Source organism: Colletotrichum orchidophilum, assembly GCF_001831195.1.
Source record: "Colletotrichum orchidophilum strain IMI 309357 chromosome Unknown Scaffold_16.1, whole genome shotgun sequence".
NCBI lineage: Eukaryota > Fungi > Ascomycota > Sordariomycetes > Glomerellales > Glomerellaceae > Colletotrichum > Colletotrichum orchidophilum.
Genome location: NW_019172972.1, coordinates 231,176 through 246,472, shown reverse-complemented (window position 1 = coordinate 246,472; position 15,297 = coordinate 231,176). Strand labels below are relative to the sequence as shown.

At 53.2% G+C, this 15,297-nt stretch overlaps 6 protein-coding genes across 6 annotated transcripts; 2 read left to right on the top strand and 4 right to left on the bottom strand.

Moving 5' to 3' along the window:
- Positions 1-817: 817 nt before the first annotated feature.
- On the bottom strand, positions 818-3,421 carry CORC01_02803 (uncharacterized protein; the record flags this gene model as incomplete). The annotated part of the gene is made up of 4 exons (XM_022614453.1): positions 818-1,244; positions 1,328-2,759; positions 2,832-3,203; positions 3,262-3,421. 4 exons carry the CDS (start codon positions 3,419-3,421, stop codon positions 818-820), a joined length of 2,391 nt encoding a protein of 796 aa, XP_022479067.1.
- Positions 3,422-4,857: 1,436 nt separating this feature from the next.
- On the bottom strand, positions 4,858-6,097 carry CORC01_02802 (2OG-Fe(II)oxygenase superfamily protein; the record flags this gene model as incomplete). Its single annotated transcript, XM_022614452.1, has 3 exons — positions 4,858-4,917; positions 4,984-5,371; positions 5,436-6,097. 3 exons carry the CDS (start codon positions 6,095-6,097, stop codon positions 4,858-4,860), a joined length of 1,110 nt encoding a protein of 369 aa, XP_022479066.1.
- A 1,063-nt stretch (positions 6,098-7,160) lies between these two features.
- Positions 7,161-8,895, top strand: CORC01_02801 (NCS1 nucleoside transporter; the record flags this gene model as incomplete). The annotated part of the gene is made up of 2 exons (XM_022614451.1): positions 7,161-8,318; positions 8,395-8,895. 2 exons carry the CDS (start codon positions 7,161-7,163, stop codon positions 8,893-8,895), a joined length of 1,659 nt encoding a protein of 552 aa, XP_022479065.1.
- A 640-nt stretch (positions 8,896-9,535) lies between these two features.
- On the bottom strand, positions 9,536-10,550 carry CORC01_02800 (ribosomal protein L27; the record flags this gene model as incomplete). Its single annotated transcript, XM_022614450.1, has 2 exons — positions 9,536-10,206; positions 10,322-10,550. 2 exons carry the CDS (start codon positions 10,548-10,550, stop codon positions 9,536-9,538), a joined length of 900 nt encoding a protein of 299 aa, XP_022479064.1.
- A 348-nt stretch (positions 10,551-10,898) lies between these two features.
- On the top strand, positions 10,899-11,316 carry CORC01_02799 (uncharacterized protein; the record flags this gene model as incomplete). The annotated part of the gene is made up of 2 exons (XM_022614449.1): positions 10,899-11,061; positions 11,123-11,316. The coding sequence occupies 2 exons, from the start codon at positions 10,899-10,901 to the stop codon at positions 11,314-11,316; spliced, it is 357 nt and encodes a 118-aa protein (XP_022479063.1).
- Positions 11,317-11,820: 504 nt separating this feature from the next.
- On the bottom strand, positions 11,821-12,698 carry CORC01_02798 (uncharacterized protein; the record flags this gene model as incomplete). Its single annotated transcript, XM_022614448.1, has 2 exons — positions 11,821-12,563; positions 12,629-12,698. 2 exons carry the CDS (start codon positions 12,696-12,698, stop codon positions 11,821-11,823), a joined length of 813 nt encoding a protein of 270 aa, XP_022479062.1.
- Between the last annotated feature and the right edge of the window lie 2,599 nt (positions 12,699-15,297).

Here is a 15,297-nt window from a genome sequence, read left to right as displayed (position 1 = left end):
CGGTTTTATTAATAAACCGTTTAAAAGCGTTATTAATATAATAAACGCCTCCTTTTTAATAAAAGTTTAAAAAATTAAAAATCTTTTATTTTATATAGCGTTAAAAAGTTGTTTTTTTTAGTTTTTATAAAAGGTTAAGATAATACGATTTTTTTATTTTATACGGTATTAAAAAGTCGCCTTTTTTATTTTATAATAGCTTTATTAATCTATGATAATAATTAAATTATTAATTAATGTTAGTTTACGTAATTATAAGGTGATTTATTTAATTAAACCGTAGTAACGAAGGGTTAATTATTTTTATATTGATCTCTATGTGAAGTGGAAAAGAGAGGTTTTAACCGTTAGTTAGATCGCCGGTTAAACGCTAATATAGAGACCCTCAGATGGCCCCTGCGCTGGCGCTGACTCGAGGTCGAATTGGGCTTCCAATCCGACAGTTACCTTATGCTTAGAGACAGGGTACAAACTAAATGGGCCTAAATCAGCGCTTACTATGAGAACTACCTCCTCTGGCCTAGCAGAAATCCACAGCATTGTTCTCGTGCATGGAATGCCTAAACAACTCTGTGGGCAGTGATACTTGATATGAAACTAATACGCAATGACAGAAGATCGTGGTTGGTTATTTTCATCTGGGTTTGGTCTTGTGCGTTGTATTCTTCACTTCTTTTTCAAGGGAATACTAAACATAAAAATGACGTAGAGGCGAAGACGTTCCACTCACTGACAACTATGCCTCTTAGGTCTGGTTCTTGAAGATTTAATATGATGCATTACTATATAAGGTACCTTGGCATTACTGAAATTTTGATCAGTTGTACCCAGTGCCACTGTCGCCGACTTGGGAAGCTTTAACGACGCTATCGTCAGATGTGACCATCTGACGGCCTTCAAATCTAACCCTCAAAACTTTGGCAGCATTCTCGAGTTCATCCAAAGATCGAAGCCCACCACCTGCCCTGTTACGAGAAGCCTCGTCAAGGGCGACAAGTGTTGCCAGAGACGAGTTCTTGGCTTCCCGGAACGCATAATGCTCCTCCCTGCTAGATGCATGACTCCTGTTCAAGTTGCTTTGACTGAAAACCGTGAGGGCCAGAAACAGCAAAGCAATTCCAATCTCAACAGCAAGCATGGATATCCAACCCCAGGTGATGTATACGTAAGAAACCTGCGTCAGTGCTTCGCCAGTGATGTTGAAGGAATTAACAGCGTAACTGCGGGGCTGGTTGACGCGCATGCTATTATTGGAAGTCAGATAAATAACAGCTCTGGAAATAGCAAAGAGAAACTATCGTGACAAGAGGCCCACGAATAGACTTACATAGTTGACAAACTGATTGCAATGTTTGTGTGAATGTTTTTCAAGCAAGTTTGACGGAGAGTAGAGTTGGCTATATTGTTAAGCTCGAATATAACGCTTTCGAAAAGAGTCTTGATAAAGTCCTGTCCGCGGAAGAAGACGGCCGTGTCCTGATACTCCTCGGTAACATAGCTAGCACTCGCATAGCCCATGAGATCGGTCTTCATGATGGTGGATATCCTCTCTAGTGAAAAGTAGCTTGCGCTGAATTGTTCCTCCTCAACTGTGGAGTTGACGTTTAGGTCTGTCAAAAACCTTGGATCCTTGAGATGTAGTGTTTCTTGCCAACGGTCTATGCTCTGATTACACGTACGCGAAGCTTGTCCGAGGAGCGGCCTGCATTGCATGTCTAGAAAGAAGGGCTTTTCTTGTTCGACGGGGACAGCAGATGTCTCGACGAGAGTGGTTGTTTCGACACCCATGAAGATTTTCGTCTCATACGTCTGAACGCATAGATGGTACAGGAATTCCATTGCTTCGTGACGGAAATCGTAGATTGCGCCAATTACCTCGGACGCGAACGGCGCTGCTGCGGCGTCGGAGAGCCCGTTCCACCACGTCTCGTTTAGCGAAGTAGGATTGGTGTAGACAACGGTGAAGGATGAGATCCTAGTTTGCTTGAGATCCTCGTCGTCTTGAAACGCAAAGGTCTCGCTTCCGTTCAGCATATCGACCATGGCCGCCAAGGGTGTCTGATGAGCCATTTCCAAGCCGCTAGGGAGAGACGCCCGCCACACCTTTGCATCGGGTTTTGGAAATCCTAGGACAAGGGTGTCGATCATGTCTGGAGAATCAAACTCCTCGACTCGCAAGTGCGAAGTGATATTTGCCGTCTTCACGCAAATGCCTAGAGACTGATACCGTTCGAAGGTGCAGTTGCCCGTGGAGCAGAACGCTCCTGTAGGTGCAATTGGCTCCAGAAACCCGGTGCTGTCAGACAAAGTGGCCAGTACCAAGGCCCGACGTGATCCTGCATTCATTCGATCGTCGTCCGATGTCATGTTGCGCACGGCTGGCGCCTTGGCTTCCTCCCGCAGGGCCACAGAATCTCTGACAGGATAGTTGATGGCAAGTTGCGTTATTGGCGAAGTCAGAGCGCTTACAACCATCAGAACGGCCCCGAGAGAAACAAAGTGTGTGTATCTAATACGCTTCAACAGCATTACAGAGCCCCATGGCCCTCTACTCGCTTGGTCGAACAGATGCAAGTCGTGGAGAGGTCGATCTTTGAGGAACCACGACCATTGCGACTGACTTATTGCAACTGAGACAGGAAGCATAAAGGCCGCTTTTGCTAGTGTTGTAAAGAAGGCGAGGAAAGTATTGAGCGTGATATTCAGCGGCCAGTCCGGTAAAGGTTGCTGGTCATAGCTGCAGAGGACCGCAACGATCACTGGAAGAGTCGAATTATTAGTGCCAAGTTCTCAAAGAGTCTTTTCAGGTCGCAACAGTATGAGTGGCATACGGAAGAAGGAGGATACGCTGAGAAAGATGCAAAACACCTCCCAGGCCCAAATTCGCCATAGCGGCTTCACTGTGGAAGGTTCACATTCTGTTTTGCTGGCTTTTTCGTAACTCGAATTATCTCGTACTAGACGTTGATAGCCCTCACTATCTAGGGAAAACGTTGATGTCGAGACTGGCTTTCTGTTGATCGAGATGTTCACAGCAGGCGTGCCAGATTTTGACCTCACCTTGGAAGTCTGGTCGTCTGGGAGGCCTGTAACGAAGGGGTTTCCCTCTATTTCGGTAAGAGAACATTTGGGCTGGAAATGTTCTCTTCTAGCCATTGCTGGGCGCATAGCACCACCGGGGCTCTCATGAGACACTGGTGTTTCTGGCGTACTGTGAGAAGCCTGGTGATTTAAGTTGGCCAATTTGGATGGAGCACATACCATGCCCCTGGTCAAGTTCGGTCGACCCTCGCCTCTCTCGCGAGATGAAATGTGGGAAAGCCTCTGCGGACACTGGTCTTGATAGCCGTCCGCGGAGTGCTTCTTCGGGACCAGGGTCCAGTCCACTTTCTGAAGGGTGGCTATATCTTTGACCGAACATGGTGGATCTAAAAGACTTTCTAGGTATTGAAGAAAAGTTTCAACTTACGACAAGCAACATGGTACGGTGGCACCAATTCAGGTCTTTAATGGAAGTGATCATTAGCTGACAACATACTTATCGTCGGGTGACGGATAGTCTGAGGGAAACTGAATCATGCACTGCAAACGGGTCTTCCCGTGGTCGCCAAGTACAACCTGCAGCACGTCAGGCCCCGACCCGTAAATGCATCTGCGATAGAGTGCCATTCGTTCTAAACTCCCACCAACCAACTTTGTAACCAACTACTCCACCGCGAAATTCAAGGTCGGACTGCATATGAGCAAGTACAAAATGGAAGGCGATTAATGCAGGCTGCCATGGCATGGACAAAAATAACAAGGGAGAACATATGGACGAAGGAAGGTCGTTGGTTGTTGGCCGTGGCCAAGCATTAAGTTCGGACTGAGCTTCAGCTTCTGACCGGACGATGCAGGCAGAGCTCAGCTTACCTGCCCGTATCGGGGCATGGAGCTGAAGTCAGACGCGGGACTGACGAGCGGAAAGAAATGGTATAGACATAGAATTGCTGAGAAATCAATTGAAAAAGTAATGGTCAGGCTAGAATGCTCTTCCTTATATTGTTTCTGTGCCGTCTCTTCACATTCTAGAGTACTCCATGTCAGTAGGCGTGTAAGGTATCTAGATGTAAGTCAAATGAACCAAGACCAGAGGAAAACTTCACAGCAACTCGCCTGCTCGCAATTTGCAAAGTCTCATTTTGTTCCCTCTTTGACAGCTTGAACGTCTTCGTCTGTGGACCGGCTATCAGACGGCAAGATTGCCAATCAGCACTGCTGCGTGCCAATGTCACAGCCCCACGTGATGCCACCCTCTCGTGCAGATAATATGCAGTCATCGAACCAGCGAGCGGGGTATTGAGTCTAAAAATTGTCGATTTGCAACATCCATTCCCTGTTTCCGGGGCCTCCAACAACCAGCCAGCGAAGATTTTCGGAGGTGGTTTTTCCAACTCAGACAGGCTTGTCCGGAACTGCCGAACTTGGCTATTTTATTGTCAGTCTTTCTTCTGGTGAGGCATCTCGTACCAGCAAGATCATGCCATCGATGAGGCAGCGGCTTCTGCCAGGATGGATCTACAAGACGGGAAAATGCCCAATATGCCTGTCTTTCTTCTCCACTACATGGATCTACCTCCGCGTCAACTCCATCCACACTGCCCAAGCTGGCAACGTCAAATACAGCCGGCTTGGGCTTCTTGAATTGGGCAGGCGCAGATATCTGCACGGTGCAAGTGAGGTCACATACTCAGACGAAGTGGTAGAATCTTGTTTCAAGTCGGGAAGAAGCGAAAAGATAGAATTGGTATAAAGATCGAGGACATGAACAAGCCGCTCTTCCCAATGTTGAAATCCATACTCGCCAGCGTTGTCTTCTCATTTGGAGTCTTTTGACCTCGAAAACTCATATGTCCGCTCAAATCGCAAACGGCACCACTGCCATAAAGTTAGTGTCACTATCCACGTACTCATTAACACTCAAAAGGGGCATCTGCAACATACGTCGCCGCAAGAGATCGGCTCATATTTGGGCGGATTCTTCTCATCCGTGCACGTGGGAAGCACGGAGCACTGTTCGTTGTGGTTGAATCCAAAGAAGAAGGGCATGGAATACCGGTCTTCGGGGGCGTAGTTGAAGACCCGGTGCACCGTCGACTTGAACCGGTCGTTGGATAAGCGCTGCAAAAAGTCGCCAATATTGATGACGAAGGTGTCGGGGACGGGCGGCACCTTGATCCACTGCCCGTCTTTTGTGAGCACCTGCAACCCGCCGACGCTGTCTTGCCAAAGAAGGGTGAAGCACTGCAGGTCAGTATGGGCGCCCAGGCCGACGTCGATCGTGGCGTCTTGCGCTTCCGTGTTCTTTGGGTAGTAGTTGCAGACGCTATCACTGTGGAATCGTCAGCCTGCTCGGGCATCCCGTTCCCATGAAATAGACCGTCTTGAACCCATACCTGCCAGGATACGTAACGACATCGTCAAAGTAGTTTTCTGGCACATCCAAAGCCAGTGCAAAGGCCCGGATCAAGCTCCTTGCGAGCGTCAGACAGCCCTGCCAATACGTAATCATATCCTCCTTGAACCCCGACAGATGGCTCGTCCCTTCCCACACAAACTCCTCATGCTTCATCCACGGCTTCACCTCCTCCGGCACGGCATCCGGGTCCTTGGTCTCGGGGTCATACCGCGGATCATACCGGAAACTAAAACCCTCGCGGTGGTCCTTGGTCTCCGTCGGCGAGATCTGCGCAGCGCGCTTCTCGGTCCACCCGTTGAAGAATCTGGACTTCTTCTGCGTCACCAGAGCCTTTTGCTCGTTGGTCTGCGAAAAGAAGGCCTGCGCCTGCGTGAAGGCCGCGTCTATGGTGGCCTTGGGGATGCCATGGTTCTTAATGTAGAAGAAGCCCGTGTTCTCGGCCGCGTCGCGGATGGTGGCGGCGAGGGCTTTGCGCTCGGCCTCTGTGCCGCGGATATTGGAGAGGTCGATGACGGGGACCTCGGAGGCGTTGCAGTCTCGGGGCGGGGTCTTGAGAACGTCACGGTAGACGGGGCCGTAGGCGGACATGAGCTCGAGCTTGTAGCTCTCTGGGGCGGTTGTCGTTACCGTGGTAGTCATGGTTACGGACTTTGCTGATGAGATTCGGCCAAGTTGTCGAGCTGAGCTATTTGAGTACGCACACTGAACAATCCAACAGTCTTTAAGCTCTTGAGTCAAGTTTGAGATCACCTTTTGAGGTCAAGATGTATCTCTGTAACGATCGACACAACTGCGGATAGGTATTCTTGCATACTAATCAAGCGTCGCGTCAAGGCCGACTAAAGCCTCCGGGTGAACAGAGTGCTCCGATGGAATGAATCCGACCTTGTCCGGTAGTCAATGTGTCGTCCGCCGGTCTTCGCCGGACATCGTCTGGGTTTGAACGAGGACAAATGGTACGATAGCCAAAGATAATGGCGTGCGACGCGGTTCGCTGGAGACAAACCGGCCGTGCCCGCCAGCAGGCCCAGGCCCAGCAGTAAGCACCCAGGGCCCAGGGGCCAGCACGGCCCTTATCGCTCTCGGGGAAATTGGGCCGACAACGGACCGTGTGGGGTACGGGGTCGATCCCCGTCTTCGGAGCCACAGGGGTTGGTTCTTTCCCGGGGGCGTCTCTTCTCCCCGGTTGATTTCTGGCATATCCGTACACGATGCCGATCTACTGCTTCGCATGAACTGAGAGCTTTTGGTAAAAATCAACCTGGCTGTCAGGGTTTATAAGTGGAATACAGCTATATATGGGGCTGCTTTCATTCGTTGATATCAAATACAACGTTAGATGTCTTTTCTGTGGTAGGTTGCACACTGCAGTCGGCCATCAAGACTCGTCAGCACCCCTGCAGCGCTTATCTCCCCCACATGAACCGCATGACTCCGGTATCTTGAAGGATATCTTGGGTTATCAGCATGCAGCAGCCGATCGCGCCTCTGTAGCCGATATGATTACCATTCTGTCGGGTGTAGTTTGGTATAAGTCTCTGTCAAGGGAACACATAGAGCTCCCCTGAGTTTCTATCGTTTGCTGCCAAACAACTTTCAACGGGTGGGTGGGCATTGCTTCTTGAACGGCCATCATCACAGTTGAGCATTCACCGGCCCCCGAGATCAAAGCGTGCCGCAACGGCACTCTTCCACGCAAAAAATGGGCCTCCTAAACCGCCTCCGCGTCCCCGCCGCCGCCGGCACCTCCGAGATGCACGGCCGCGATGCCCTCCTCAACAACGACGACCTCCGCCCTCTCAAGCTCGCCGACCGCACATGGAGCCAATGGACCTACTTCACCTTCTGGTTCTCCGCCACCGCCACTGTTTCCAACTGGTACGCCTCCTCCACCGCCCAGGCTCTCGGCCTGTCCATGTGGGAGTCCCTCGCGTGCGCCTTTGGCGGCCAGTGCCTCATTGCCCTCATCATCACCCTGAATGGACGCGCAGGCAGCTGCTACCACGTTGGCTACCCGGTCGTTTGCCGCGCTGCGTTCGGCATCTACGGCGCATGGTGGCCGACCTTCAACCGCGCCGTCATGGCTATTGTCTGGAACGGCGTGAACGCGGTGCAAGGCGGACAGTGCATCTATGTCATGCTGCACGCCATCATCCCCGGAATCGCAAACATCCCCAACACCATGGGTGAGGGTTCGGCCCTTACAACGTCGGGGATGATTGGCTTCGTCATCTTTTGGCTCATCACCTGCGCCTTCCTCGTCATCCCCGTCCCCAAGATGCGCGGGCTCGTCTACGCGAAGCTGTGCGTCTTCATCATCTCCGCCGTGGCCATGCTCGCGTGGACAGCCACAAAGGCAGGCGGCCTCGGTCCCGTCGTCCGCCAGGGCGGTACCGCGACGGGGTCCAAGAGGGCGTGGCTCATTGTGCAGTTCTTCATGCTCGGCGCGGCCAACTGTGCCACCTTTGCGAGCAACGCCGCGGATTTCCAGCGGTATGCCAAGAAGAAGAACGATGTCATTGTCGGAAACCTCTTTTGTTTCCCCATCGCAAACTTCATTGTGGCGGCGGTGGGGAATCTGGTCTGCGCTTCGAGCGAGTTGATCTTTGGCGAGTTGATTTGGAATCCGGTCACGCTGTTGGATAACCTTCAGACGGCAGAGTACACGGCGGCTAACCGAGCGGGGTGCTTTTTCATCGCCGGCTGCTTCGCATACTGCTGCATCTTCAGTTCCATCTTTGAGAACTCTTTGCCCGCCGGTAACGATATTGCGGCGTTGTTCCCCAAGTACCTCACAGTCCGAAGGGGTTTCTTCGTCTGTGCCGTCATATCGTTCGCCATCAACCCCTGGTTCCTCCTGGTAAGTCATGTCATAGCCCCTGAGCCACCCAGAGTCCTCGACCTACACAAGTGAAGAGATTGCTAACAAGCGCCAGGGCTCCGCCTCTGTCTTCGTGTCCTTCCTCTCATCCTATCAAATCTTCCTCTCTGCCATTACGGGTGTCCTGCTGGTGAACTACTACATCATCGGCCGCGGCCGCATCAGTATCCCGGACTGTTTTACGTCCATGAAGTCGGGGGCTTACCATTACTCCCATGGCTGGAACATCCGCGCTTATGTCGCTTACATTGTTGGCATCATCCCCAACTTTTACGGTTTCCTCAACAACATGGGCGTTTCGGCTCCCATCGGCGTTACTAGGTTCTACTTCTTTGCGTATTGGGTCGGGCTCTTCCTATCCGGCTTCACCTTTTGGATTTCCTGCAAGATTTGGCCACCCCCCATCATGGAAGATGGATGGATTGAGCCCAAGGATTATGTAAGGCCCGAAGAGCTGGAAAATGAAGGGCAGATTATTGAGGCAGTCGATATGCCTCAAGGCGTTGACGTGGTGGACAGTGAAAAAGGTCCTAGAGAAAAGTTAGCGAAGGTATGATGAGCTGGGAAATGAAACCGCCGAGTGTAACGCGACGCAGGGGAAAGATCCGACAAAATAATGCTAGTACGAAGATCGATGAGATCCCGAAAAGAGCGCAAGATATATGCTGATAGTAAGCTATCTCCTAAAGCTTAGCAAGAACACGCCATCCAAGTGGGTGACGATACGTAAACATATTATAGCCCTACAGCTTTCCAAGTTCTCAGCGTATTTCATATGTCAAGTAAAGAGGTACGATACATGGCAGGTGCCCTCCCCACACAAGATTTCGACAGGAAGTTGAAATAAAAAGCAACCTGATAGTGCTAACGGCTGCCCGGCAAAGCATCCCGACTATCGACTACCAGGTATATTGGGCGAAGGTAACATTTCTTCGATATTGCTTAATAATCCTAGAAGTCACAGAGTTGTAATTCCGGTCGATAGCTGAGCAGAGCACCAAGACCAGGGGCAATGACACCGAAATCGTGGATGCTAGTATGGATTTGTACAAGATATTCTACACTCAACATGACCCCCAGGACATTCACGCCTCAGTCAGGTAGCCATGATACACTCGTCCCAATCCGCCTACTCTCACACGCACGTCCACCCCCCTGTCCTAAAGAATGCCCCCAAGCAAGACGCAAGACATCGATTACCGCTTCTTGTTCGTCTTGGCCGCCTTGGCCGCCACCCTCTGCGCCTTCTGCTTCTGCTTCTTGTTCTTGGCCAGGACGGCGGCATTCTTCTGATCCTGCAGCCTCTTGGACGCCGCAATCGTCCACTCGTCCACCTCCATCGCCGCGAACTTGGCCTGCGCCGCCCTCTGTCCCGCCAAGTTGCGCTCCTTGGCGTATCGCCGCTGCCTCATCTTGGCCTTGCGGCTCATGCCACCAATGTTCAACTTGACCAGTCGACCAATGCGCCAGTTGTCCTCGCGGTAAGAGTAATCGTCCCGCAGCTTCAGCACCCTCGCGGGCTGCGTCGGCGCGCCCTTGGCCGTCCGGGGCGCGGGGCGCAGAATCTGCGTCGGGATGCCAGAAGCCGAGATGGCGGGCGTCTCGACGGGCTTGAAGATGGTGTGCGCCGACATGTTGAGCTTGCGCTTGCGCTCGGCGTGCGTCGGGTAAGGGAGGACGTCGTCCTTGTTGAAGACTACGCCAATGTATTTCCGGTCCGGGTGGCGCGCGGGATCGCGGTAGTATTTGACGTAGCCCGTGGCCATGGCGTGGATCGTATGGTCGCGGCCCATGATGCAGTTCTCGCCGGGCCACCAGAGGGTGCCGCGCTGCTTGTAGATGATGTTGCCGGGGATGACATACTGGTCTGTCGTGGTGGGAGAAGCAAGCTGTTAGCACGAAGCTCTTGGACGACGGTCAAGCTTATGGAGCTCTCCAATGGGTCAAGCCCCAGATGTATGAGAGAGACATAATAAACGTACCACCAGTGCGCTTCGCTCCCAGCTTCTTCGGTATCGTCCTCTTGGGTGCAAGCTTGTAGGCACCCTGCGACTTGACGGAGGCATATCGTCGTCCGGCCACGAGGGCGTTGGCGGCATCGGCCCGCAGCAGCTGAGCGGCGGCCGAGGTGGAGGACTGGAGCGGTGCGGTCGTCCGCAGGAGACCGGCGGCAGCGGCCCTCAGGGGCTGCTGCAATTGAAATAAACGCATGAGGTGTGCTTTGTGGACGAGTTGCCCCTACGTCGTCAATGGCAACTGGGCATTGCCTTTTCGCCAGTTGAAGCTTTGCGTGCACAAGGGAGATAGATGGGCTGAGAGTATTTTTCCGGCTGAGTCAGCGTGTCGCGATAGCGATAAGGATCTTGGGGGCGGGTCTGAGGTACCTAAGTGAAGGTGGTCTTTTGGACAGCTGGGCGCAATGGCGCAGACCCGTTGCAGCGACATTGAGCAAGACGACGAGCGAGCACCTTTGAGGGATCACGGCGACAAGAGCGACCTGCAGTGAAAAAAGTCTGCTCGTACTTCTACCGAACTATCCGACAGCTCAAATCAAACGATATGCGCTTCTTCGCCTCCCTCCCGCTGGTCCTCCTGACCCTGATCAGCTCCGCCCAGGCCCAGTTTGGCTTCTTCGACCAGATGTTCGGCGGCCAGCAGCAGCAACAGCAACCTCAAAACGTCCCGAGCGACCCGTCGCAATACCAGCAACGATATGACGGCTGTAAGCTTTCTGTGTTACATCTCCCTGGCTTGTACATGCACGAGATCTCTAACCATTGTAGCCTACTGCGAACACTTCCTCTGCCCCGACACCCTCGCCTGCGTCCACTTCCCCCACCACTGCCCTTGCCCCTGGCCCGCGAACCAGGACAAGTTTGAGCTCACAGACGGCAACCGAGTCTGTGTTTCGAGGGGCGGTTTTGCAGCAGGCGAGGCTGCGAGGAAGATTGAGTTGGCGCGCAAGGGTCTTTTGTGAGGAATCAGTTGGAAAGGGCAGCAGAATAGACGGGCACTACAAGACGCACATACACCAAGATTCTTTCCCGGAACTTGACGGTTTTCTTTTCACATGGGCCACAAGATTATGGATATCATGAGACCCAAAAAGCAGATAGGACAATTCAGACTCTATTGAAAGTGCCAGGTTCTGGCCGAAGCAAAAAGCCTACTTAGTCGTGCTGAAAAACTTCTTCCTTCTTCCGACGGCAAAGGTGCCAACGTTGAGCAGGAAGCAGGCTGCTGCAATGACTGCGAAACACGACGATTACAGACACGAAGGCCCCGGAACGCCGCTAAAATCCCCATCCGTGATATCCACCCAGAACTCCTTCGTGTGCCACGCCGTTGCCGGATGCTAATCTCCATCTCGACCCCAAAAAGCGTCAGCAGTGCGTGAAAATGCTCGTAATGCGTCTCCTGTGTCGTCCTCCTTGGTACGGCGTGCGGACTGAATGTGACTTCAGGCAGCCGCCGCCGCCGCTCAGGCCTGGCCGTTGGTGGCCTCGCTCGGCCGGGGAAGAGCAGGGACAGGAGGCGGCCGGGCGGCCCTGTCTTCGTCGTCTTCCTCCTCTTCGGCCAGTTCTTCGGGGTGGCCCAACAAGTGGGCCACATCCTTCATTTCGTAGTGCTTCTTGCGCAACTCCTCAAAACGACGGTGCTTTTCCCGCTCCTCGGGCGAAAGGCCGGCCAACTCGTCATCGTCGCCATGAGCGCTGGCGCTGTCGTCGACGTGGACGGCCTTGAGGGCCTTTTCCTTGGACGACTCGCTTTCCGGGACCGCCTCTTCCGGCTCGCCAAGCGACATGATAGGGATATCATCCTCCACGCCAGGACCAGCGCGAGCCGTGCGAGGCTTCCTCTCAATGTTTGGGTCCTCCGACATTTCCTCGTCGTCCGAGGGGTCTTCGGTGGGGTCGTAGTGCTTCGCATAGGGAGTCTTGGGCTCATCAATCTTCATGGTCGACGTGCGCTCCTGCTCGGTCAGGTAGAGATTGGCCTCGTCCCACTTGAGGCGCTGGGACGACTCCAGATCTTGCTCTTCGTCGCCCTGCTGGGAGGGTGTTCGGCTGGATTGGCGGCGAGAGCCCGAGGGGCGGGCAGCGGAAGACGAACGGCGGTGGCCAGCGTTGTATTGGGTGTTGACGAGAGTAAGCTCCTTCTCGGTGAGGTCGGCTTCACCGGGTGAGGTCGGGGGAGATTTTTGGTACGAGTTCTTGAGAATGCCTGCAATGAATTGTGGTCAGTCAAGGCGAGCTTCTTGGCGAATGCTGGCGTGCAAAGTTACTCACCTCTTGGCCGCTTGGGATGGGGACCAGGAGGGGAATGCGTGGGAGGGCTGCGTTCGACGATGGCGGCCATTTTGAAGGTTTTTGCGACGACGGACTAAGGTAGTGTGAACTGGTGGAATTTGGTAAAGCAGAGGTAAAAGTCGTGATATCCAGTCTCGTGAGATGTGTCGGTCAGGTCGAGGTTTTAGTTGGCTTCGGATCAGTTTGGTTGTTAGGTGGTAGAGGAAGAGATTAGCGGGGTTTGGGAAATCTGGTGACGAAAGGCGGTGGTTTTGTGCTGAGGTGCAGGTGCAGGCTTGCAGCTGGGTCCTGAGGATGACGGGGTGGTGGACTGGTGGTTCGTGACCTGCAGGGTGCGGGTGCGGGTGCGCCGACCAGGGGTGGGCTGAGCTGGGCTGCTGAGTTGGGCTTGCTGGGGGCGGTTTGGACGTCCCTCTTTTTTCGCCCTTTTTTCTTTTTTTGGGTTGGACGATAGAAGGGGTTCGGTATGTTTGTGAAACAGGGAGACTTTGTATTTGGACGAAGATTGTCGGGATGTGTTTGAAGAATATGTCGAGGTTGTCGGGACAATCAGGGTATGAAGGGTTCGGAAAGAAAGGAAGAAGGAAAGTGAAAGTGGTCGTGAGACTGCAAGGCGATGAATTGATAGAGGCGTGATGAGGGACTTTCTTCCCTGTCAGGAATGGAATGTCAGGCAAATGACGGCGGTGTGGTGGGCAGGTGAGCAGATGCTGCCTTTTGAAGGTTGCCATCTTGTCTTATACCACGGGGCAATGGGCAATGGCAGATGCAGCTCTCGCCCCTCATTGGCACATGGAAGTCTGGACTCGGGACCAGGTGGCAGATGCAGTACGGATACCTCCGTACAGAGCACAGCTCTCATCATCTCACGAGCGGGGTGGGTTGGGTCCAGTCTGCCATCTCGGGCTCTATTCTCGAATACACAGCAACATCACACCTCTCACCCCTCATTGGCACATGGAAGTCTGGCTTGCCTGCAGACAAAGATAGTGGTCGTGTGAGTGGTGTGTGTGTGTGCGGTATGCGGGGATGAGAGGGAGGCTGGGGTGGCCATGGATGAGAAAGGTACGGAAACTCACTACTCAGTGCGTCTCAGTCACCTTTTTTCAGGGTCGCTACGGTCCCACTCACTCACTTGCTTTTGGGGGCTGCTCACGGGCTCACGCACTAAAGGGCCGCCGCCGCGTCTTCCGCGTCTGTCGCTTCCAAGAAAGCGATGATGGATAATTGACGTCGGGTCTCCCTGCAGCCGTAGTTGGCTTTGAAAGGTCTCGTACCTAAGCGACCAAGGCAAGGCACAGTCAGGAAAGGCAGGGCATGTAAGACACATCAGACCTCTGCTGCGCTGCGTGAGGTGCCGCGCAAGAGACTTGCACTGCAGAGGTGAGTGCCTTATCCGCGCCTTATGCGTATCTTCATGCTTGTTTCGACTACATTAGCCCGTCGCGGGGTTGGGCTTGCTCAGGTGTTTTTGGGCTGGGAGCTGCAGTGAAAAAAAAGGCCACCATGCGTCGGGAAACCGCGAGTGGTGGAAATGCCGGAGCTCTGAAGAGCTGGAGGCCCGGATCGGACATCAAAGGTATCGAGTACCCTCACAATGATAAGGCAGCCGCGCTGGTCACTGATTCCTGAGATTCTATCCGTTAGGTACACTAGGTAGTCTTTCTCCATGTGGAAGTGGCAGCAGGTGTGGACCCCGACCCCTGGGTCGCTGCTCCGCCGTTGGTTGGTGCTTGCCGTGAAGACAATTGGGTCTGTGCATGGGATCGCGATCGGCCGCAGCCAGGTGCCAAAGACACGGAAGGAAGAGGCGATGAGCGGCTTCCCGCTGCTGCCTCGTGCACCGCCCACAAGTGTCCTATTTACAGATCCCTACGGATACTCACTCGCACATATCGTGGAAGTCACTTCAGCCACTTCTCCCCCTTTGTTTTTTTGATTTCTTTACTCGACGAACTGTAACTCACATCACATCCACCGTCACTCTCTCATACCAAGTGGGAACAATCCAATCATCGTTTTCTTCTGCGACTCGTGTCACGGCAGTGGAAACCAAGTCACTTCGCAACATGTCCCCTTTCCTCCAGCCTCCAAACTCACTCCGCTGCTGAAGAGACCATCTTGTCGTACCAACCCCCCTTCACCCTCTAGGCCTCTCTACGTGCTCTCCATGACTTTACACTAGGCCTCCCCACCATCGTGACGACGTCATTCGACATGCATCACCCCTCGTCAACACAAAGCATCACCCACTAACCACCTCACCACTCTTCGCGAAGACTTAATTTCCCTTCCCTCGTCCTTGCGCTTTCCCCTCACTTCACTCTACTTAAAGCAAACCGCGGCTGTCATCCCATACAGTGACCTCATGCTGCATATCACAAACAGACCAACGACCAATGCCACTTACCCAAACTCGCCATTGAAATCCCCAGAGTTCATGCGCTTCAGCTCAGACCAAGGTCCTTAGCTCGGTATTATCGTATATCCTCAGGCTCGCGCTCCTCCGCGCAGTTCTGCAATGAAGCTAATCCGTCCTTCCACCCGTCATCAAATGGCCCCGACGCGGTCCATCAATAAACTCTCGTCGCGTGGCAGCGTCATTCCAGAATCCGGGGTGCATCGCTTCCAAGGCTCGTGCTCCTCTC